Source organism: Oncorhynchus mykiss, chromosome 25 (genome assembly GCF_057628025.1).
Source record: "Oncorhynchus mykiss isolate SJ-2025 chromosome 25, ASM5762802v1, whole genome shotgun sequence".
NCBI classification, from domain to species: Eukaryota; Metazoa; Chordata; class Actinopteri; order Salmoniformes; family Salmonidae; genus Oncorhynchus; species Oncorhynchus mykiss.
Genome location: NC_143046.1, coordinates 41,876,863 through 41,899,637, shown reverse-complemented (window position 1 = coordinate 41,899,637; position 22,775 = coordinate 41,876,863). Strand labels below are relative to the sequence as shown.

The 22,775-nt window shown below is 42.9% G+C and overlaps 1 protein-coding gene across 7 annotated transcripts in view; it reads right to left on the bottom strand.

The window, feature by feature from the left end:
* Positions 1-682: 682 nt before the first annotated feature.
* LOC110505187 (ETS-related transcription factor Elf-1) overlaps positions 683-22,775 on the bottom strand; it is an 82,020-nt gene continuing 59,927 nt past the window's right edge. For all 7 annotated transcript variants that reach the window (XM_036969628.2, XM_090219941.1, XM_090219940.1 and 4 more), the window contains 7 exons: positions 15,970-16,141; positions 15,685-15,789; positions 15,237-15,392; positions 14,872-14,955; positions 13,992-14,184; positions 11,671-12,051; positions 683-4,517 (listed from right to left, as the gene is read on the bottom strand). In XM_036969628.2, the coding sequence (XP_036825523.1) occupies positions 3,725-4,517; positions 11,671-12,051; positions 13,992-14,184; positions 14,872-14,955; positions 15,237-15,392; positions 15,685-15,789; positions 15,970-16,141 (1,884 nt within the window). In that variant the 3' untranslated portion in view covers positions 683-3,724. The remainder of the gene's footprint in view (positions 4,518-11,670; positions 12,052-13,991; positions 14,185-14,871; positions 14,956-15,236; positions 15,393-15,684; positions 15,790-15,969; positions 16,142-22,775) is intronic.

Sequence of the window (22,775 nt, the reverse complement as noted above, 5' to 3'; positions counted from 1 at the left end):
GTCTCCAGATCTCAACCCCATAGAAAATCTTTGGAGGGAGTTGAAAGTCCGTGTTGCCCAGCAACAGCCCCAAAACATCACTGCTCTAGAGGAGATCGGCATGGAGGAATGGGCCAAAATACCAGCAACAGAGTGTGAAAACCTTGTGAAAACGTTTGACCTCTGTCATTGCCAACAAAGGGTATATAACAAAGTATTGAGATAAGTATTTGGTCAATAACAAAAGTTTATTTTCCACCATAATTTGCAAATAAATTAATTTGAAATCCTACAATGTGATTTTCTGGATTTTGTTCTCTCTCATTTTGTCTTCCATAGTTGAAATGTACCTATGATGAAAATCACAGGCCTCTCTCATCTTTTTAAGTGGGAGAACTTGCACAATTGGTGGCTGACTAAATACTTTTTTGCCCCACTGTACACAGCTGTGAGATTCCATCTCTCACAGTTGAAGAGTACCTAAGATAAAAATTGCAGACCTCTACATGCTTTGCAAGTAGGAAAACCTGCAAAATCGGCAGTGTATCAAATACTTGTTCTCCCCACTGTACTTTAAACCAGTTTGGATGCCAGGATATCATATTGATAGCCTGCTTTAAAAAGACTGAGTCCCGGGCTGATGTTGAACGTATAGATCAGTTTGGATTCCAGTGTATTATATTGAATAAACACTGAAGTGAAATTGAAGCAAAATTTGTTTTATTATTATATTTTCTTTCTTTAAAAAAATCTAGTTTCAGCATAGGAGGAAACCGTGGAAAACCCAAGACAAAGGAAAACAATCAAGCACAATGATCGGACAGACAGAGTGGACATACCCCAACATCTCACATACAACAGTGCTTACACGGAAAATGTTGGCCAGAACATACTTGCGTTGTACATACAACGTAAGCGTCTGTAAGCAAGACAATCCAATCACCCCCACCCACAGATGTCAATGCAGTCAATTATCAACACTAAAGACAGTGTTGGTCCTCTTTGTAACCCTAGAGAGCATCGATTGTCGTAACTTGGCATCTCATTTGTACTGTACAACGTTCAGATTGTCAATGCAGAGGCAGAGAACTCTGATTGACATAAGACTGATGCTCTGCAAAGTTTGTCTTCAGGTCCTGAGCTAGAGTGCGTCAGATGGTCTGTTGTTCACTCCAGCTAGAGGTATGTCCACTGTTAAAGGAGATGACAAAAACCAAAGCACATACAATACAATCTTTAAAAATTACACAGGTCAGGTGATATCTATAGAGATGATCATTTGCTTCAGGGCAAATCACTTTGAGTACAAAACAGAGAAAATGTCATCATCAACACTGCACTGATTATATGGAATGCTTAAACATTTTAATATCAGCTTTTTGGAAGAAAGAAAATGACACCTGGTTATTTCATTTCATATACTTTGTATATTTTCCCTCGGGTTTTGCATATGTAAATAATAAAGAATTTAGACATTCACAAAATAAATACATTTGTGGCCTTAAATTGAACCTCAATTATATATATACAGTGTGTATATATATATATATATATATATATATATATATATATATATATATAGAGAGAGAGAGAGAGAGAGAGAGAGAGAGAGAGAGAACAAAACATGTTGGTCCCATGTTTCATGAGCTGAAATAAAAGATCCCAGAAATATTTCATTGGCACAAAAAGCTTATTCCTCTTAAATTCTGTGCACAAATTTGCTTACATCCCTGTTAGTGAGCATTTCTCCTTTGTCAAGATAATCCATCCACTTGACAGGTGTGGCATATCAAGAAGCAGATTAAACAGCAAGATCATTACACAGGTGCACCTTGTGCTGGGGACAACCTTTTTTTTAAAGGTATCTGTGACCAACAGATGCATATCTGTATTCCCAGTCTTGTGAAATCCATAGATGAGTGCCTAATGAGTGCCTAATTATTTAATATGAACTGTAACTGAGTAAAATCAATGAAATTGTTGCATGTTGCATTTATATTTTTGTTCAGTATATACTACATATATAATCAGGATTAAACGCCTTAATGGGGAGATAGGAGGCTAGTAAAATATGTTATATTTTTCCTCCGTATCTCTTTCTCTCTCCCTGCATCAATTCTGAGGCTATATACAAACAGGTTTGTGATTGGATTGTCCAAGGGGACAGGAAAATGCACATTTCCATAGTAACACATTGCTGTAAGGCCATGTGTAATGAAGGGAATGCACACCTAATCAACAATGTGATAATACGGGTGGAATCTGGAAGAAATTCCAGAAAAGTCTAAACAATCTGAACTGTCATTTTTTCTTCTCACAGACTTTACCAATCAAGAGTTTGAACCGTTGTACCTTTCCGCATAAGGCACTCTTCAGAAAAGGTCTGTGAGGTACATTTCCATTGATCGTCCTTAGAAAAAGAAAGTGGAGACGACGTGCAGACAATTACACATTTTCTACTCAACAAGTCTGATTTCATTGCATTCTCCCACATGAGTTCCCATCTCCTGTTTTTAGTTTGCTGTTTTTATCTCTGTTAGAATTGACACAAGTCTGATGAGATGTACTAGTAGGTAGAGAATGGAGTAGTCTAACTGGCACGTGTGGTAGGGGAGATTCCTGGTTATCCCATGGCTATTCTCCTGGTGGGGCGGGGTTTAGGAAGGGGGCGGGACTACTGACAGTAGCAAGGTAGGTAGATAGTTCGATAGGACCTCAATAGAGTACCACAGTATGAGTCATAATACCCATAAAAGCTAGCGGTAAAACAAGGAAATGGTTCCAATTGTTTTTCCACCATACATTTTTCCCATAGGGAATTTTAAATACTTAAAATAAGGGCTGTGTTTTATCTAGGCTTACCCTGGCGTGACGTTTTGCTAACTGTGTAAATCTCTCTATGACATCGTGACTTTTATCAATATATATGCCTGTATTTGCCCCCTAAAAAGGTCATGCTAATTAGCTGCTAATGTGGCTGTCATAAAGAACTACAAATTCCATGATGATCTGGACGAGACTGCCGAATCGAGGCAAAGGTAACAATCTCTGGATTAAGTATCTAACGTTAGCTAAATTTAGTAATGAATAAATTGGCAAAATGTATTTAAATTGATAATTCTGTGAACTGTCTTGTGCAAGTTTTAAATTGACACAATACCTGTAAGCAAAGTGTCAGCTAGAGATGACATGTAGGAGCTTGCAAGGATTTGTAGTCTTGCATGATGTCTACTTTGATGCAAATGAGCATTTTCAAGTCTGAGAGTAAATAGAACCGACTATATTGATAAAAGTCACCTTGTCCAAGAGATATTTACATGGTTATCAAATGTAACGCCACAGTACGCATATACGAAACAGCCCTCATTTTAAGTGTTTCTAAAATTCACTATGGGAAAAATGGATGGTGGAAAAATGGTTGGAACCATTTCCCTGTTTGACAGCTAGGTTTTATGGGTATATGACACCTCTTACTGTGGAACTCTATCAGATCAATGGAGCCTTCAACAACACATCACAAAACAATCCCTTGATGTTCAAATGTAGGCTTGTCACCAGAACAGCTGTGAGTATACAAAAATATCCTACAGGGGCCAACATTTGGCCTGTTTGTCGCTCCATATTTCAAAAATCCATCGCTTTTCAAAATCAGATTATCATTGGGATAAGGAAAAGGAAACTTAGTTAAGAAGTCTTTTTTATGTTGATTCCAATAGTCCAGCTTTGGTGGGAGAGTCCAGGCCTACTAGGCCTCCGTGGGTTCTGTCTTGATCTGGATGAAGGAGGAAGGGAGGTGGACGGTGATCTCCGGCAGCTCCTGGAGCCCCTTGACCCCCAGCATGTGCTCTGGCTGCAGAGCCATCTCCCCACGCACCTCCAGCTCCTCCACAGGGGTAAGGCCCTCGCTGGGGCTGCTTCCCTGGGCAAGGTGTCCGTTCACTGGAGACTCGCTGCCAGTCTCCCCCTGGCTCTGCCCAAGACTTTGATTCGTCCCAATGATCACAGTCCTGTAGGTGAGCTCTGCTTCCCCTGCCTCCATCCCAAAGCACGGGTCTCCATTAACCCACGACTGCAGGTAGTAAGGGTCCAACATCTCCTCCTTGATGCCGTGCAGGCCATGGAGGAGCTCGTCACCGCTCGAGGACTTGAGCACGGTGGCGATGACTGTTCCTGGTTGCTGGGCCACCATGGGCTGACCAGTGGCCGTGTTGAGGGTAACTAGGCGGGGGAGACCATTGAGGGAAGCTGTGGTGGAGTTGATGACCCCCGTGGTGGCAGTGGTGGAACCCAGACTGGTGACCAGAAACTGGGGTTGCTGGTGTTGATGGTGGTGGTCCTGGAGGCTGCCCGTCCCGGTGGCCAAGGAGGCCGTCTGGATGGTGAGGACATCCTTGCCCCCCGCAGTGGTGGAGGGGACAGTGTGGAGGATGATCCTGGGCGGGGAAGAGTTGCTGGAGGAGTCACCGTTGGACAGGAGGGGCTGCAACTGGCCGGACGATGTCAGGACCATGGGAACGGAGGTAGCCATGTTGATGTTCCTGAGGAGAAAGAGGAGATCAGGTCATTCAAATGTATACAATAAAACCCTTTTTTGCATCAGCAGTTGACACAAAGAGCTTAACAGTCAGGTTCAGACTCCATTGGACACAGAATTAAATAGAACACTATTCTAGTATAATCTACTATAGTATAGAACATACTATGTTTAGGCACACAAGTAGCTTCCAGCATGTTACATACTGTCATTCTATATGAGCTTTCAAAATCTGATTGCAACAGACCACATCTCAGTTGTGAAAGGTATAACAGAATACGCAGCAACAGACTATTCATTATGTTTTACAGCATTCAGTTTATCAAGAACAAATAGCACTCAATACACTTATGTTGAATGGACTCTCAAGGACAAAGAGAAGGCCCAAAAATGTATGGATTCTTTAACCAAAAAAAAAGTAATTTCCATTTCATTGTTTAATAATTTCACTGATATTATGATCTCTAATCTCTTCAGTTTGTGTACGAAAGGAAAGGGTTAAATCTGATGAAATAAAGATGCAAAAAGGAATTTTCTTTGGTGGTCACTAGGGAGATACATCTAGCTAGATACAGTTGAAGTCGGAAGTTTACATACACCTTAGCCAAATACATTTAAAGTTTTTCACAATTCCTGACATTAAATCCTAGTAAAAAGTCCCTATTTTTTTTTCATCACATTCAAAGTGGTTAGAAGTTTACATACACTCAATTAGTATTTAGCATTGCCTTTAAATTGTTTAACTTGGGTCAAACATTTCAGGTAGCCTTCCACAAGCTTCCCACAATAAGTTGGGTGAATTTTGCCTATTCCTCGTGACAGAGCTGGTGTAACTGAGTCAAGTTTGTAGGCCTCCTTGCTCGCACACGCTTTTTCAGTTCTGCCCACACATTTTCTATAGGATTGAGGTCAGGGCTTTGTGATGGCCACTCCAATACCTTGACTTTGTTATCCTTATGCCATTTTGCCACAACTTTGTAAGTATGCTTGGGGTCATTGTCCATTTGGAAGACCCATTTGCGACCAAGCTTTAACTTTCTGACTGATGTCTTGGGATGTTGCTTCAACATATCCACATAATTTCCCTTTCTCATGTTGCCATCTATTTTGTGAAATGCACCAGTCCCTTCTGCAGCAAAGCACCCACACAACATGATGCTACCACCCCTGTGCTTCACGGTTGGGATGATGTTCTTCGGCTAGCAAGCCTCCCCCTTTTTCCTCCAAACATAATGATGGTCATTATGGTCAAACAGTTCTATTTTTGTTTCATCAGACCAGAGGACATTTCTCCAAAAACTATGATCTTTGTCCAAATGTGCAGTTGCAAACCGAAGTCAGGCTTTTTTATGGCGGTTTTGGACCAGTGGTTTCTTCCTTGCTGAGCGGCCTTTCAGGTTATGTCGATATAGGACTCATTTTACTTTGGATACAGATACTTTTGTCCCTGTTTCCTCCAGCATCTTCACAAGGTCCTTTGCTGTTGTTCTGGGATTGATTTGCACTTTTCGCACCAAAGTACATTAATCTCTAGGAGAAGGAACGCATCTCCTTCCTGAGCGGTATGACGGCTGCGAGGTCCCATGGTGTTTATACTTGCATACTATTGTTTGTACAGATGAACGTGGTACCTTCAGGTGTTTGGAAATTGCTCCCAAGGATAAACCAGGCTTGTGGAGGTCTACACTTTTCTTGGCTGATTTCTTTAGATTTTCCCATGATGTCAAGCAAAGAGGCACTGAGTTTGAAGGTAGGCCTTGAAATACATCCACAGGTACACCTCCTATTGACTCAAATGATGTCAATTAGCCGATCAGAAGCTTCTAAAGCCATGACATCATTTTCTGGAATTTTCCAAGCTGTTTAAAGGCACAGTCAATTTAGTGTACGTGAACTTTTGACCCACTGGAATTGTGATACAGCGAATTATAAGTGAAATAATCTGTCTGTAAACAATTGTTGGAAAAATTACTTGTGTCACGCACAAATGAAATGTCCTAACCGACTTGTCAAAACTATGTGCATGTACACCCTGGCCCATCTACTGTTGCTAGCCCCAATTCTGACTTGACTCTGACTGCTCTGCTTCACTGATTTCTGCTCTCGTAAAAGCCCAGATTTTCTGCACGTTAACCCGAGAAGCTTATTACCTAAAATGAACCAATTGAAAGTGTTGGTTCACAGATCCAATCCAGATGTGTTGGTCATTACTGAGACATGGTTAAGGAAGAGTGTTTTAAATACTGATGTTAACCTTTCTGGTTGTAAACTTTTTCGGCAAGACAGATCTTCCAAAGGTGGGGGAGTGGCAATCTTAACCAAGGATCACTTTCAGTGCTCGGTGGTCTCCACCAAGTCTGTCCCCAAACAATTGTATGTGCTGGTTTTAAACATTAAACTTTTAAATAGCTCTTTGTTGACTGTTGCTGGGTGCTATCATCCTCCATCAGCACCGGCCTGTACCCTACCTGCCCTAAGCTCTCTCCTGGCCCCTTACACTAAGTCTGAATTTGTCATGCTAGGTGACCTAAACCGGGACATGCTTATACCACCTGACCAAGTCTTAAAGCAATGGGACTCCATAAATCTTTCTCAGACTATTACCAGTCCCACAATGTATGACTCCAGACACCCAGAAAAGGCTACTCTCCTTGATGTTATCCTCACAAATAATCCTGATAGGTATCAGTCGGATGTTTGCTGTAATGACCTTAGTGATCACTGTTTTACAGCCTGTGTTCGTAATGGCTGCTCAGTGAAAAGACCGGTCCCGATTTGTTATAGATGCTTGCCAAAAAACAATAATGAGCAAGCCTTCCTTCATTAACTGGTCTCTGTAAAATGGTATAGAATCAGCTTGATCCCCTCTGTCGAAGAAGCTTGGACCTTTTTTAAAATATTTTCAGTGGTATTGTTAACAAACACGCGCCCATAAAGAAATTGAGAATTAAAAACAGGTTCAGCCCCTGTTATGATCGTGATCTTGAAGTGGTTACTCCACCTCAAGAATTGCATTTGGCTCGGCACACGCATACTCAGGCTGACTGTCTCTCGTTCAGGCAAATGAGAAATAAGTGCACTCAGGCTATCCGGAAGGCCAAGTTAGTTACTTTAAGGAGCAGTTCTCTCTCTGTGGGTCTAACCCCAAGAAGTTCTGGAAAACGGTTAAAGACCTGAAGAATAAACCCTCCTCCTCACAGCTGCTCATGTCCCTTAATGTTGATTATGTGGTTGTTACTGACAAGAAGCATATGGCTAAGCTCTTTAATCACCACTTCATTAAGTCAGGATTCCTATTTGACTCTGCCATGCCTCCTTGCCGTCCAACATTTACTCATCTCCCACCCCTTCTAATGTGACTATTCCTGATGCTTCTCCCTCTTTATCCCCTGCCCCGCTACAAAGTTTCTCCCTGCAGGCAGTCACTGAGTCCAAGGTGCTAAAGGGCCTCCTGAAACTTAACCCCCAAAAAACATCTGGGTCAGATGGTTTAGACCCTTTCTTCTTTAAGGTTGCTTCCCCTATCATCGCCAAGCCTATCTCTGACCTTTTTAACCTGTCTCTCCTTTCTGGGGAGGTTTCCATTGCTTGGACGGCAGCCACGGTTCATCCTTTATTTAAAGCGGGAGATCAAACATATCCTAACTGTTATAGGCCTATTTCTATTTTGCCCTGTTTATCAAAAGTGTCAATAATCAACTGACTGGCTTTCCTGATGTCTGTAGTATTCTCTCTGGTATGCAATCTGGTTTCCGCTCAGGATATGGATGTGTCACTGCAACCTTCATGGTCCTCAAGGATGTCACCATTGCCCTTAATTATAAGCAATGTTGTGCTGCTATTTTTATTGACTTGGCCAAAGATTTTGATACGGTAGACCATTCCATTCTTGTGGGCCGGCTAAGGAGTATTGGTATCTCTGAGGGATCTTTGGCCTGGTTTGCTAACTACCTCTCTCAAAGAGTGCAGTGTATAAAGTCAGAAAATCTGCTGTCTCATCCACTGCCTGTCACCAAGGGAGTACCCCAAGGCTCAATCCTAGGCCCCATGCTCTTCTCAATTTACATCAACAACAATAGGAAAATCTCTCATCCATTTATATGCAGATGATACAGTCTTATACTCAGCTGGCCCCTCCCCGGATTTTGTGTTAAATGCTCTATAACAAAGCTTTCTTAGCGTCCATCAGGCTTCCTCTGCCCTTAATCTTTTTCTGAACACCTCCAAAACAAAGGTCATGTGGTTTGATAGGAAGAATGCCCCTCTCCCCACAGGTGTGATTACTACCTCTGAGGGTTTGGAGCTTGAGGTAGTCACCTCATACAAGTACTTGGGAGTATGGCTAGACAGTACACTGTCCTTCTCTCAGCACATATCAAAGCTGCAGGCTAAAGTTAAATCTAGACTTGGTTTCCTCTATCGTAATCGCTCCTCTTTCACCCCAGCTGCCAAACTAACCCTGATTCAGATGACCATCCTAACCATGCTAGATTACGGAGACATCATTTATGGATCGGCAGGTAAGGGTGCGCTCGAGTGGCTAGATGTCCTTTACCATTCGGCCATAAGATCTTCCACCAATACTCCTCATAGGACACATCACTGCACTCCTCTGTAAACTGGTCATCTCTGTATACCCATCGCAAGACCCACTGGTTGATGCATATTTATAAAACCCTCTTAGGCCTCACTCCCCCCTATCTGAGATATCTACTGCAGCCCTCATCCTCCACATACAACACCCGTTATGCCAGTCACAATCTGTTAAAGGTCCCCAAAGCACACACATCCCTGGGTCGCTCCTCTTTTCAGTTCTCTGCAGCTAGCGACTGAAACAAGCTGCAACAAACAGTTTCATCTCAATCTCTTCATTCAATGACTCAATCATTCAATCATGGACACTCTTACTGACAGTTGTGGCTGCTTTGCGTAATGTATTGTTGTCTCTACCTTCTTGCCCTTTGTGCTGTTGTCTGTGCCCAATAATGTGTGTACCATGTTTTGTGCTGCTACCATGTTGCGTTGCTACAATGTTGTTGTCATGTTGTGTTGCTACCATGCTGTGTTGTCATATGTTGCTGCCTTGCTACGTTGTTGTCTTAGGTCTCTCTTTATATAGTGTTGTGTTGTCTCTCTTGCCGTGATGTGTGTTTTGTCCTATATTTAGGAGGCCATTTGCCTTTTGGTAGGCCATCATTGTAAGTAAGAATTTGTTCTTAACTGACGTGCCTAGTTAAATAAAGGTTAAAATAATATATAAAAATAAAAGATAGCAAAGAATATATCAAATATATATATTTTAACCTTAGTGCTTAGAATAGCCAATTATATTTCCAGCAATCATTTCATTTGTTTGGCCTCTTTTTTTAAGGCCTTGGGATCAACTTGAGGGTTAAATTAATACATTCTGGGAAATGTAGCATTTTCCTCATTTTTAACAAAATTTAAGTGATTCATGAAAATTTGAATACAGGTTTTGTTCTCCTTGATCATTCATTTGATGATTTTGTCCTGAAAATCAATTGTTTCATCATGGTCGTTCCACCTCAAAAAGCACGAGAAAGAGGATTTGACATCCATCTCAGACTGTTCTGAAATCCTTTCTGTTGTTAGTTAGATAAGATTACCATTCCTGCAACATTATTTTGTTGAAATATAATTTGATCTCCAGATCTCCTCTAGTGGTCAGGACCTGGTAATATCAGGATGTTGGACGGGACATAAACCTAAAAACCTAACAAACTCTCTGAACAGCGGGGGGGGGGGGGGGGGAAACAAATTCACTGAGAATACATTACATAGAATAAAGAAACAATATTCTGAGTCGCAGCTCCATCCTACTTGTCAATAGAGAACTGATACTGTATACTAGTTGTTGGGTTGGGATTGGAGTGGTGTGTGGGGGTTCCGTTGGTGGCTTTTGACCATTTCTTTGGATTACTCGTGTCAAACTCATTGTTCGAAAAATGGTTGGTCCAAATCGGATGTAATGTACTATATTTACTAAATATTTTATGAATCCTATAAATTAAAATGGCCAATTTGGGTGCAATCATTTTGCTTAACTTCTCAAAAATAATTTAGCAGGAATGCTATTCTTATCTGTTTCTAACTACAGAAAGGATTTTAGAACAATCTGAGATGGTGGGTGTCATGGCTTCCTGAAATGACATGGAATGACCCAACAATATTTTATTTGCATGCATATAACAACATGTTTGATGCACAATATGTATATTTGTATAGACTATACTTAATGTAGAATAGACATTTGAATTTCACAGAATTCAATTATATTTACTTTAACTCAAATTTCAATTATGTATCCTGTTTACTACTTCAATTCAAAAGGAATTTATTATGAGGAATTCTCAATTGAGCCCAACCCTGGTGTGAAACATTGTTGCATTTAAACTTTAGATCACTGGTTAGTTTGTATGCTGAACATTTAACATTTTAATAATTTAGCAGATGCTCTTATCCAGAGCAACTTAAAGTAGTGAGGGCATACATTTTACATGCTGGTCCCTCATGGGAATCGAACCCACAACCCTGGTGTTGGGACACTATGTTTGCAATGGGAAATAATAGTTGTATTATGATTTGGAAATTATTAACCTAATGGTTCTGTTTTTGTATTCTTAGGATTTGAACCTACTGGCTTATTATGTCATAGTGAATGGGCTGCTTCTTCTTTAACATGATACTGTGTGTGTGACTGCTGTCTTTCCATTTGTCTGTGTTTTACAAAAAGTATATTCTCCTAAATAACGTGCGCAGGTACTGTATTACAGGCCCTGTCCTCTCAGCATCACGAGCCTGCCAAGCTCACATCCTTTGATGTGTCACTGTTGTTGTTTTGGTGTTAGTGTGATAGTGATGGCGTTAGGCTACCATAAGGTCTGTAAGCAATGAGGTTGTTGTCGCTCGCAATGCTAGTGCGGGTGCGGTCTCTGTTTTTCGAGATTTGGGAGTTTGGTACACTGTTTTGGAAGATATTTTCCCAGGCCTAGGTCCAATAGCCACGGTTCACTATGTTACCTGTGTTTGTGTGTGCGCGTTGCATGTGTGCGTGCGCATGTTTGCATCTGCTTGTGTATGGATATGCGTGCGAGTGTATGCATGTGTGTGTGTACATATGTCCATCCATCTGTTACCTCGTGTTGTACGAGGAGGCCGGCACAGCCGCCCCCTGGTTGGGCTGCAGCACGTGGACCGTCTGGATCATCTGTTCTGCATGTGTCCCGTTGACCTCATGGTACAGCCTTCCATCCATATCAATGGGTTCTCTCTTCACTTGTTTTACCGATATAGGATGGCGCCCGTCAGCATGGTTTTTTCCGTGACCGCCTCTGGGGCCTCCACGGCCCCCCATTCCCCGGCCGTGATGGCTGGGGCGCTGACCCCCGTAGCCAGCGCTGAGTTCGGGGCACGTGTCCTCATCATCGATCACCACTAGGTCAGGAGGCATCTCTTTAAACTGGTAGACCAGCCGCTGGCCCTCCACCTTAGCCAGGATACCGCGCTGGTAGTAATACCTTAGGAGGGAGAGTAGTCACCGTTAAGATAAGATCATGATTTAGTTGTCCCTTTTTGGAGGACATTTTGTTTGTGGTATTGAGTAAACATGAAGTAACATTACAGACAGAATAATAATGGGCTAGGTTTTGAATAAGGTCCACCTTGAATACCTTGAATAAGGTGACACTGGAATAGATGATTGCTTTGCTCTATTTCTTTTATAACCTGGTCCTTGATAATGTTGACCTCATATGGGACTTATAGTCCTGGTACAAAGGATGTCTGGGGTCCATAATAACCTTTTGTGTGTGCTCTTCTATTTATAGATGTCAGCCAGACTTGTCTGCCTGACACCCAGTGCCTTGCTCACTGTATTAAAACTAATTCTCAGTGTGTTTCATTGATGTTATAATACTGCCTTCGAGATGGGGGCGAGTTGAGATTTTGTTATTTCTGCACTTGAGGACGACACTATGTCGGTACAACACAATATACTGTACAGTATGTGCGGTTTGGCGTCTATGTGATCTAGGAGCACTTATTATATTTTTTACTTTTTGTAGTGCTTTTTACTGCAACAGCTGCACGGGCATTTTAGCATGATACCCTTCTTAACTGTGCAGGCCAATTATGTATTTCTATTGTTATGATATGAGGGGTAGTTTTGTACAAAAGGCTGTGAAGTATCATACCAGAGCTGGTGCTCCGCCCACCAGTCAAGTGGGCGGAGCATTGAGAAGAAGATCAGCTCGAGAGAAGTCAAGTGAGAGAAAGCTCCAGTCATCCTTGTGTTTTCCCACCAGTTAGCTTTCATTGTGTTAGCCAAGGCCAGTGTGTGTCCTTGTTGATATACCACACACACACACACACACACTTTGGTTGAAGCTAGTTAGTTGCCTACATACACTGTGCGGTGCTGTTCCATGCCTGTGCATCTTCAGCATTATTAAACCACCTCAACTGGAATCCTACCCGCCTGTCATCTGTGCCCTTACCAGCACACGGGAGCGAACACATAAAGTAACACTTTACCTAAAGAATATACAGTCCACTAAGTCCTCACTTACAAGTTTAGTGTTAGGATATAGACAAACACAATACCATGCACTTTCACAATGCATCCCCAGATGGCAGCACGAACTAGAGTCCAGGGCTGAAGTTAGAGATAGCGTTAGCGCAATGACTTGAAGTTTATGGGTATCTGCTAGCATGCTAGTAGATACCCATAGACTTTCAGTCATTGTGTGAATGCTAGTGAGCTTTGGCTCGCAAAACTACCTCTAACTTCCTTCATAATGGACACAAAGACATACAAATGGTATCCACGAGTTCATCTGACTCTGGGGAAGTAGATAAAGGGCATCATTGCCAAAATCCCGAAGTATCTCATTAAGTCCAGAGAGCTGTCAGGATGATTGGCAATCTGTAGGCCAGAGAACTTGGCCTACCAGTGTTTGATGCGGTTTTGTGTTAGTTAGCCTCTTTAGTTTAGGAATGGTTATTTGTAAGGAACGGCAGGTAGCCTAGTGGTTAAGAGTATTGTGCCAATAACTGAAAGATTGCTGGTTTGAATCCCCAAGGTGGGAAAGTCTGTGTAGGACACATTTCGTTTGAATGCATCCAGTTGTGCAACTGACTAGGTTTTACCTTGTAGTTTTCTTTTTGTATATATTTATTTTGGGATCACCACTTTAAACAAATACTAACCTGGTGGACGATCATGGGAGTCATGACTGTGGTGGCCCTGGGCCTAAGGTAAGGTGGCTGTCTCCCTGGGCACATGCATTCAATACCTGGTTGCATATGCTTACTTCTCACATTTATGATCACATCAAAATCAGGTTACAGACCATGCCTAAGACCCCCTAAACATAACGAGTGCAGCAAAATCAGTAGGCTGGTTTCCTGAACCCTATGATGTAGGCCAACACCATGTGTGTAATAACACTCCTCTCACCTGAGTGCCCTGCCCATGGTTTCATAGTTCATGTCAGGTTTGTTCTTGTGCTTGCCCCACAGTTTGGACACGGCCTTTGAGTCCACCAGCTTAAAGATGCCCTTCTCCCTCTGCGTCCACTTAATGTACTTGGGACAGGTGTTCTTGTCCTGCAACAGGGCCAGGAGGAACTCCCATAGGTAGATGGTGTTCCCTACGTAGGGGGGAGAAAAGAGGAATTTGCAATTTGAACATGTGAGCCTAATACTGTACATGTGAGCTTGGAGCTCTGCTACACCCGTCCATAATTCATTTAGGTTTTACCTAACAAATGAAAAAAGAAGGCAGAGACGCAATTACAGCACTCCCTCCCCATAACCTAAATCAATTAATTTGCCATTCTCATTGTGTGTGTGTGTGTGTGTGTGTGTGTGTGTGTGTGTCTAGGGTTGGAAAATTGGATGGGGCTCTGAAAGTAGATTACTCATGTTTGGGAAATGGTTAGGACCAGAAGTGTTTAGAAACAGCGACCCCTCCAGCAGCCACTTGTATACGTGTCCGGCTGAACCAACCCCCTCTCCCCATCCCCTCTCTGTGCTGTGCAAGGGAGCACACAGCCGCAATTACAGTTATTTCCCTGTGAGACACAGCACTTTGAGAGTACCTAATCAATTAGCAAGCTGAGGTCCAACCCAACTGGACTACATGGGCTGCTGGTTGCTGATTGCACCACTCTACAGGCAGAAACGTGCACATTAGCCCACAGAATAGGCCAAGAGAGAGACCTTGATTTCGATTGGCTGTTTTTTCAAGAGGCGAGTCAGTTGAGACAGGGCCAGGAGAGACCATGATTTCAATTGGCTATTTTTCGAGAAGTGAGCTGGTTGAGAAGAACACTCACCTTTGCCCTCCTTGCTCTTCTTCTTGAGTGGCAGGCTGGGAGTGGTGATGGGGGAGTATGGACGCACCGCCCGCGGCTTGCGCACTAAGACGGGAGAAGCATTCAGGTCAAAACTGTGTTACCAAATTAAGCACATCACTGTCAGTGGTTAAATAAAAACACAGTGTGCTAATAAGGCTGTAAGCTGTGGCTAGTAAGCACCTATATTTACCAATGCACTCCTGTGTTAACTCTTAAAAAATCTCTTCGAAGAATGAGTGTAAATTGAATATTTTAATCTAGAAGGTTAAAAACAAGACTAAATAACATTGTTTGACAACCTAATGTTTTGTAACACTACAGTCCATGAGGACCCCCTGTGGTACCTTTAGTTTTCCTCTGTGGTTTGGACATGCTCTTCTGAGGGATCTCGTCCATGGAGGATGTTTCCTCGTCCAGCGATACATCAATGCAGCCATTGGCCTCCGGCCGAAGAGGGATGTAGGTGTAGTCAGACTCCAACATGGTCCCATAGGTGTGAACTACAACAATGGAGAAAAGTAGTACAGTCAATTTTACTCCCAGTTATGTAATATTATGAGACTGTGAACTAAAGCAACAGCCAGAGATAATTATGGGAATTAATGAAAATACTACAAATGAAACTGCCTACAAAAACGTATACGTTTTAACAATGTTTTGAAAGTGGTAAATGCTTTGAGGTAGAAATTGGATTCAGTTAATAAACAAGTGGTACCAAAAGATTTAAAAAAATACTCCTTCCCCTATCCTCCCTCCTAGCAAGTAGCAACAACAAAACAACACAAAACGTACTCATGCGCTTCTCGTCCAGGATGTTGTTTGGTGACTCCATGTTGAGAAGGGCTGCCGCAGCCTCGTTGGTCTCCATGCTGTCCTCTGTGCCCGACACCGTCGTTTCTATTGGCCAATCAGACAGGGATTGTCATCAGAACATGAAACAGACAGATTTTAAGACAAACTTGAAAGGATGTTACAATCACTAGGGAAGAATTCTAGGTAATACCAGGCCCTGTCTGGAAAAAAAACCTAGCCCCTATCCCTTAGGCATGCGTGTGTAAAGTATCATCTCCTCCTCACCTGAGAGGCCCACGTCTCCGACCATAATGGGCTCCTCCACCACGTGTAGAGTGGTGTCCACCATGATGCCGTTGGCCACCTCGTCCGATTCCATGCCCGAGTAGACCTGCATCAGGTCAGTGGCGGGCACCTGCTCTACGATGACAGCTGGAAACACGGACGGGTCATCCAGCTGGACACACAGAGAGACCAACAGACAAACAGAGACCACAGACGTTAGATCACAGAATTACATGTGTATGTCTATTGCTTCGTTTTTAGCTTATGGGCAATTACACAATAACAATATTACGCGGAGACTGATTTTTCAATTTAAAATGTATGCCAAACAAAAACCATTGATTTCAAAGTTTTACAAACCATACAGCTCTGTGCACAACAACTACTTCGAACAATTTTCACAGTAAAAAAATAATAATAATTCCTGGAAAAACTGTGCAGATGCAAAGTTTATTACAGTAACCGAATTACGGTAAAATATCCATCCATTTTATTCTGATACCAAATGTTATATCTGCACAGTTCTTCTGGTAAATGTGTTTTTGTTACATTTTCAGTGGAGATTTGTAAAAGTTGTCCTTGTGCATAGAGTTATATTGTTTGTTAAACTTTGAAATCAATGGTTTTGTTCGGTATACATTTTAAAATGAAAAATCTGAGTCTTAACCATGGTAAAGTTCATGTAGGCCTACACACTGTGCTTTTATGGTTGTTCTGATATATCTCACACATTGGCTTTGTCCACATGCAGGTGAAAAAAAAGGTATGACTTACTTGTAAATTATTCATACTCGTTTCACATACAGGGAGACAGACATGAGACATGGCAAGAAAACGTATGTGAACCCTTTGGAATTATCTGGATTTCTGCATAAATTGGTCATAAAATTAGATCTGATCTTCATCTAAGTCACAACAACAGACAAACACAGTCTGCTTAAACTAATAACACACAAATTATTGTATTTTTATTGTCTATATTGAATACATCATTTAAATATTCACAGTTTAGGTTGGAAAAGCTAACCTGGAGTACAATCACTGAGACGAGATTGGAGATGTTGGTTAGAGTTGCCCTGCCCTATTAAAAACACACACAAAATTAAAATTTGCTATTCACAAGAAGCATTGCCTGATGTGAACCTCGAACAAAAGAGATCTCCGAAGACCCAAGATTAAGAATTGTTGACTTGCATAAAGCTGGAAAGGGTTACAAAAGTATCTCTAAAAGCCTTGATGTTCATCAGTCCACAGTAAGACAAATTGCCTATAAATGCTGTCCAGGCCCTGAGGCTGCTTTGCTGCCTCAGGGCCTGGACAGCTTGCTATCATCGCCGGAAAAATGTATTCCCAAGTTTATCAAGACATTTTGCATGAGAATGTAAGGCTATCTGTCTGCCAATTGAAGATCAACAGAAGTTGGATGATGCAACATGAAAACGACCCAAAACACAGAAGTAAATCAACAACAGAATGGCTTCAACAGAAGAAAATACACCTTCTGGAGTGGCCCAGTCAGAGTCCTGACCTCAACCCGATTGAGATGCTGTAGCATGACCTCAAGAGAGCGGTTCACACCAGACATCCAAAGAATATTTCTGAACTGGAACAGTTTTGTGAAGAGGAATGGTCCAAAATTCCTTCTGACTGTGGTGCAGGTGCGATCCGTAACTAGAGAAAATGTTTGGTTGAGGTTATTGCTGCCTAAGGAGGGTCAACCTGTTATTAAATACAAGAGTTCACATACTTTTCCCAACCTGCACTGTGAATGTTTACATGGTGTGTTAAATAAAGACATTAAAAATTATAATTGTTTGTGTGTTATTAGTTTAAGCTGACTGTGTTTGTCTATTGTTGTGACTTAGATGAAGATCAGATAACATTTTATGACCAATTTATACAGAAATCCAGGTAATTCTAAAGGGTTCACATACTTTTTCTTCCCACTGTATCTACGTAAACCCATATTTCTCATTGGACCAACCTAGCAAGAATTGACGTAAACTGCTGATAGTAACGCTAGATCATTTTCAACTGATTTTGTACAAGACTGAGTGTACAAAACATTATGAACACCTTCCTAATATTGAGTTGCACACTATTTTGCCCTGAGAACAGCCGCAATTTGTCGTGGCATGAAAAGTGTTCCACAGGGATGCTGACACATATTGACTCCAATGCTTCCCACAGTTGTGTCAAGTTGGCTGGATGTCCTTTGGGTGGCGGACCATTCTTGATACACACGGGAAACTGTTGAGTGTGAAAAAATCCAGCAGCGTTGCAGTTTGTTAATATATATTTTTTAATTTTAGCCCTTTTTTCTGCCCAATTTCTTGATATTCAATTGGTAGTCAGTCTTGTCCCATCGCTGCAACTCCACTACTGACTTGAGAGGCGAAGGTCGAGAGCCACGCGTCCCGCGAAACACGACCCCGCCAAGACACACTGCTCACTTAACTTGGAAGCCAGCCGCACCAATGTGTCGGAAGGAAATGCTGTACATCAGCTTGCAGGTGCCCGGCCCACCACAAAGAGTCACTAGAGCACGGTGGGACAAGGAAATTCCATCCGGCCAAACCCTCCCCTAACCCAGACGATGCTGGGTCAATTGTGCACCGCCTCATGGGTCTCCCGGTCACGGCCGGCTGTGATACAGCCTGGGATCGAACCCGGGTCTATAGTGACGCCTCAAGCACTGCAAACCGGTGCGCCTGGCACATACTACCATATCCCATTCAAAGCACTTAAATATTTTGCCTTGACCATTCACTCTCAATGGCACACATACACAATCCATGTCTCAATTGTGTCAAGGCTTAAAAAAACACCTTTAACCTGTCTCCTCCCCTTCATCTGTAGATGATTTATTAATTTTTTCACCTTTATTTAACCAGGTAGGCTAGTTGAGAACAGGTTCTCATTTACAACTACGACCTGGCCAAGATAAAGCATAGCAGTGCGACACAAACAACAGGACAGAGTTACACAAACAAACATACAGTCAATAATACAATAGAGAAAGTCTACATACAGTGTTTGCAAATGAGGTAGGATAAGGGGGTGAGGCAATAAATAGGCCATAGTGGCAAAATTATTGCAGTATTGCAAATTAAACACGGGTGATAGATGTGCAGAAGATGAGTGTGCAAGTAGCATTACTGGGGTGCAAAGGAGCAAAATAAATCAAATAAATAACAATATGGCGATGAGATAGTTGGATGGGCTATTTACAGATTGGCTATGCACAGGTGCAGTGTTCTGTGAGCTGCTCTGAAAGCTTGTGCTTAAAGCTAGTGAGGGAGATATGAGTCTCCAGCTTCAGTGATTTTTGCATTTCGTTCCAGTCATTGGCAGCAGAGAACTGGAAGGAAAGGCAGCCGAAGGAGGAATTGGCTTTGGGGGTGACCAGTGAAATATACCTGCTGGAGCGCGTGCTCGGGTGGGTGCTGCTATGGTGACCAGTGAGCTGAGATAATGCGGAGCTTTACCTAGCAACAACTTATAGATGGGTTTGGCGACGGATATGAAGCGAGGGCCAGCCAACGAGAGAATACAGGTCGCAGTGGTGGGTAGTATATAGGGCTTTGGTGACTAAACGGATGGCACTGTGATAGACTGCATCCAATTTGCTGCGTAGAGTGTTGGAAGCTATTTATTAAATGACATCGCCGAAGTCAAGGATCGGTAGGATGGTCAGATTTACTAGGGTATGTTTGGCAGCATGAGTTAAGAATGCTTTGTTGCAAAATAGGAAGCCAATTGTAGATCATTTTGGATTGAAGATGCTTAATGTGAGTCTGGAAGGAGAGTTTACAGTCTAACCAGACACCTAGGTATTTGTAGTTGTCCACATATTCTAAGTCAGAACCGTCCAGAGTAGTGATGCTGCATGGGTGGGTATGTGTGGGCAGCGATAGGATGAAAAGCTTGCATTTAGTTTTGCTTGCATTTAAGAGCCACGGAAGGAGAGTTTTATGGCATTGAAGCTCGTCTGGAGGTTAGTTAACACAATGTCCAAAGAAGGGCCAGAAGTAAACAGAATGGTGTCATCTGCGTAAAGGTGGATCAGAGAATCACCAGCAGCAAGAGCGACTTCATTGATGTATACAGAGAAAAGAGTCGGCCCGAGGATTGAACCCTGTGGCACCGCCATAGAGACTTCCAGAGGTCCGGACAACAAGCCCTCTGATTTGACACACTAAACTCTGTCAGAGAAGTAGTTGGTGATCCAGGCGAAGCAGTCTGCCCGATAAGAATGTGGTGATTGACAGAGTCGAAAGCCTTGGCCAGGTCGATGAATACAGCTGCACAGTATTGTCTCTTATCGATGGCGGTTATGATGTCATTTAGGACCTTGAGCGTGGCTGAGGTGCACCCATGACCAGCTCGGAAACCAGATTTCATAGCGGAGAAGGTACGGTGGGTTTCTAAATGGTCGGCGATCTGTTTGTTAACTTGGCTTTCGAAGACCTTAGATAGGCAGGGTAGAATGGATATAGCTCTGTAGCAGTTTGAGTCTAGAGTGTCTCCCCCTTTGAAGAGGGGGATGGCCGCGGCAGCTTTCCAATCTTTGGGGATCACAGACGATACGAAAGAGAGGTTGAACAAGCTAGTAATAGGGGTTGTAACAATTTCGGTGGATGAGTTTAGGAAGAGAGGGTCCAGATTGTCTAGCCCTGCTGATTTGTAGGGGTCCAGATTTTACAGCTCTTTCAGAACATCAGCTATCTGGATTTTGGTGAAGGAGAAATGGGGGAGGCTTGGGCAAGTTGCAGAGGGGTGCAGGGCTGTTGCCCGGGGTAGGGGTAGCCAGGTGGAAAGCATGGCCAGCCATAGAAAAATACTTATTGAAATGTTCAATTATCGCATATTTATCCGTGGTGACAGTGTTTCCTAGCCTCAGTGCAGTGGGCAGCTGGGAGGAGGTGCTCTTATTCTCTATGGACTTTACAGTGTCCCAGAACTGTTTGGAGTTAGTGCTACAGAATGCAAATTTCTGTTTGAAAAAGCTAGCCTTTGCTTTCCTAACTGCCTGTGTATTTTGGTTCCTAACTGAAAAGTTGCATATCGCGGGGGCTATTCGATGCTAATGCAGTACGCCACAGGATGTTTTTGTGCTGGACAAGGGCAGTCAGGTCTGGAGTGAACCAAGGGCTATGTCTATTCCTGTTTTTTTTTTAAATGGAATGGGGCATGCTTATTTAAGTTGGTGAGGAAAGCACTTTTAAAGAATTTAACAGGTGACATCAATAAGGGATCAAAGCTTTCAACTGGATTCACCTGGTCAGTCAGTCATGGAAAGAGCAGGTGTTCTTAATGTTTTGTACACTCATTGTACAACAGATTAAAACCTACCCAAACCAGAAACCGTGAATAGATGGCAGCATTCGCACAACATTTAAAGCACGAACAACCGCATTTAACCATGGCAAGGTGACTGGGAATATGGCCAATACAAACAGTGTAGTTATTCCCTTTGTAAGTCAATCAATCAGGCAAAACGTCAGTACAGAGACAAAATGGAGTTACAATTCAACAGCTCAGACACGAGATGTATGTGGCAGGGTCTACAGACAATCACGGACTACAAAGGGAAAACCAGCCACGTCACGGACACCCTGGTCTTGCTACTGGACAAGCTAAACACCGTCTTCGCCCGCTTTGAGGACAATAGAGTGTTTACGGACATATTCAATCTCTCCCTATCCCAGTTTTCTGTCCCTACTTGCTTCAATGGGTCCACTATTGATCCTGTACCCAAGAAAGCAAGGCAACTGAACTAAATGACTATCGCCCCGTAGCACTCACTTCTGTCATCATAAAGTGCTTTGAAAGGCTAGTTAAGAATCATATCACCTCCAACTTACCTGACACCCTAGATCCACTTAAATTTGCTTACCGCCCCAATAGATCTACAGACGATGCAATCGCCATCGCAATGCACACTGCCCTATCCCATCTGGACAAGAGGAATACCTATGTAAGAATGCTGTTCATTGACTATGGCTCAGCATTCAACACCATAGTCATCATTAAAGTCGGGGCCCTGGGTTTGAACCCCACCCTCTGCAACTGGGTCCTGGACTTCCTGGAAGGCCGCCTCCAAGGTGGCGAAGGTAGGAAACAACACCTCCACTTCGCTGATCCTCAACACAGGGGCCCCACAAGAGTGCGTGCTCAGCCCCCTCCTGTACTCCCTGTTCACCCATGAGTGTGTGGCCTTGCACGCCTCCAACTCAATCATCAAGTTCATAGATAACACAACAGTAAGAATGCCTGATTACCAACAATGACGAGACAGCCTACAGGGAGGAGGTGAGGGCCCTGGGACAGTGGTGCCAGGAAAATAACCTCTCACTCAAGGTCAACAAAACAAAGGAGCTGATCGTGGACTTCAGGAAATAGCAAAGGGAGCATGCACCTATCCACGTCGACGGGATCACCGTGGAGGAGGTGGAAAGCTTCAAGTTCCTCGGCATACACATCACTGACGATCTGAAATGGTCCACGCACACAGACAGTGTTGTGAAGAAGGCACAGCAGCGCCTCTTCAACCTCAGATGGGTGAAGAAATGTGGCTTGGCCCCTAAAACCAAACTTTTACTGATGCACAATTGAGAGCATCCTGTCGGGCTATATCACTGCTTGGTACGGCAACTGCACAGACCAGAGGGTGTTGGGGTCTGCCCAACGCATCCCCGGGGGCAAACTACCTGCCCCCCAGGACACTTACAGCACCTGATGTCACAAGAAAGCCAAAAAGATCATCAACCACACGAGCCAAGGCCTGTTCACCCCGCTATCAT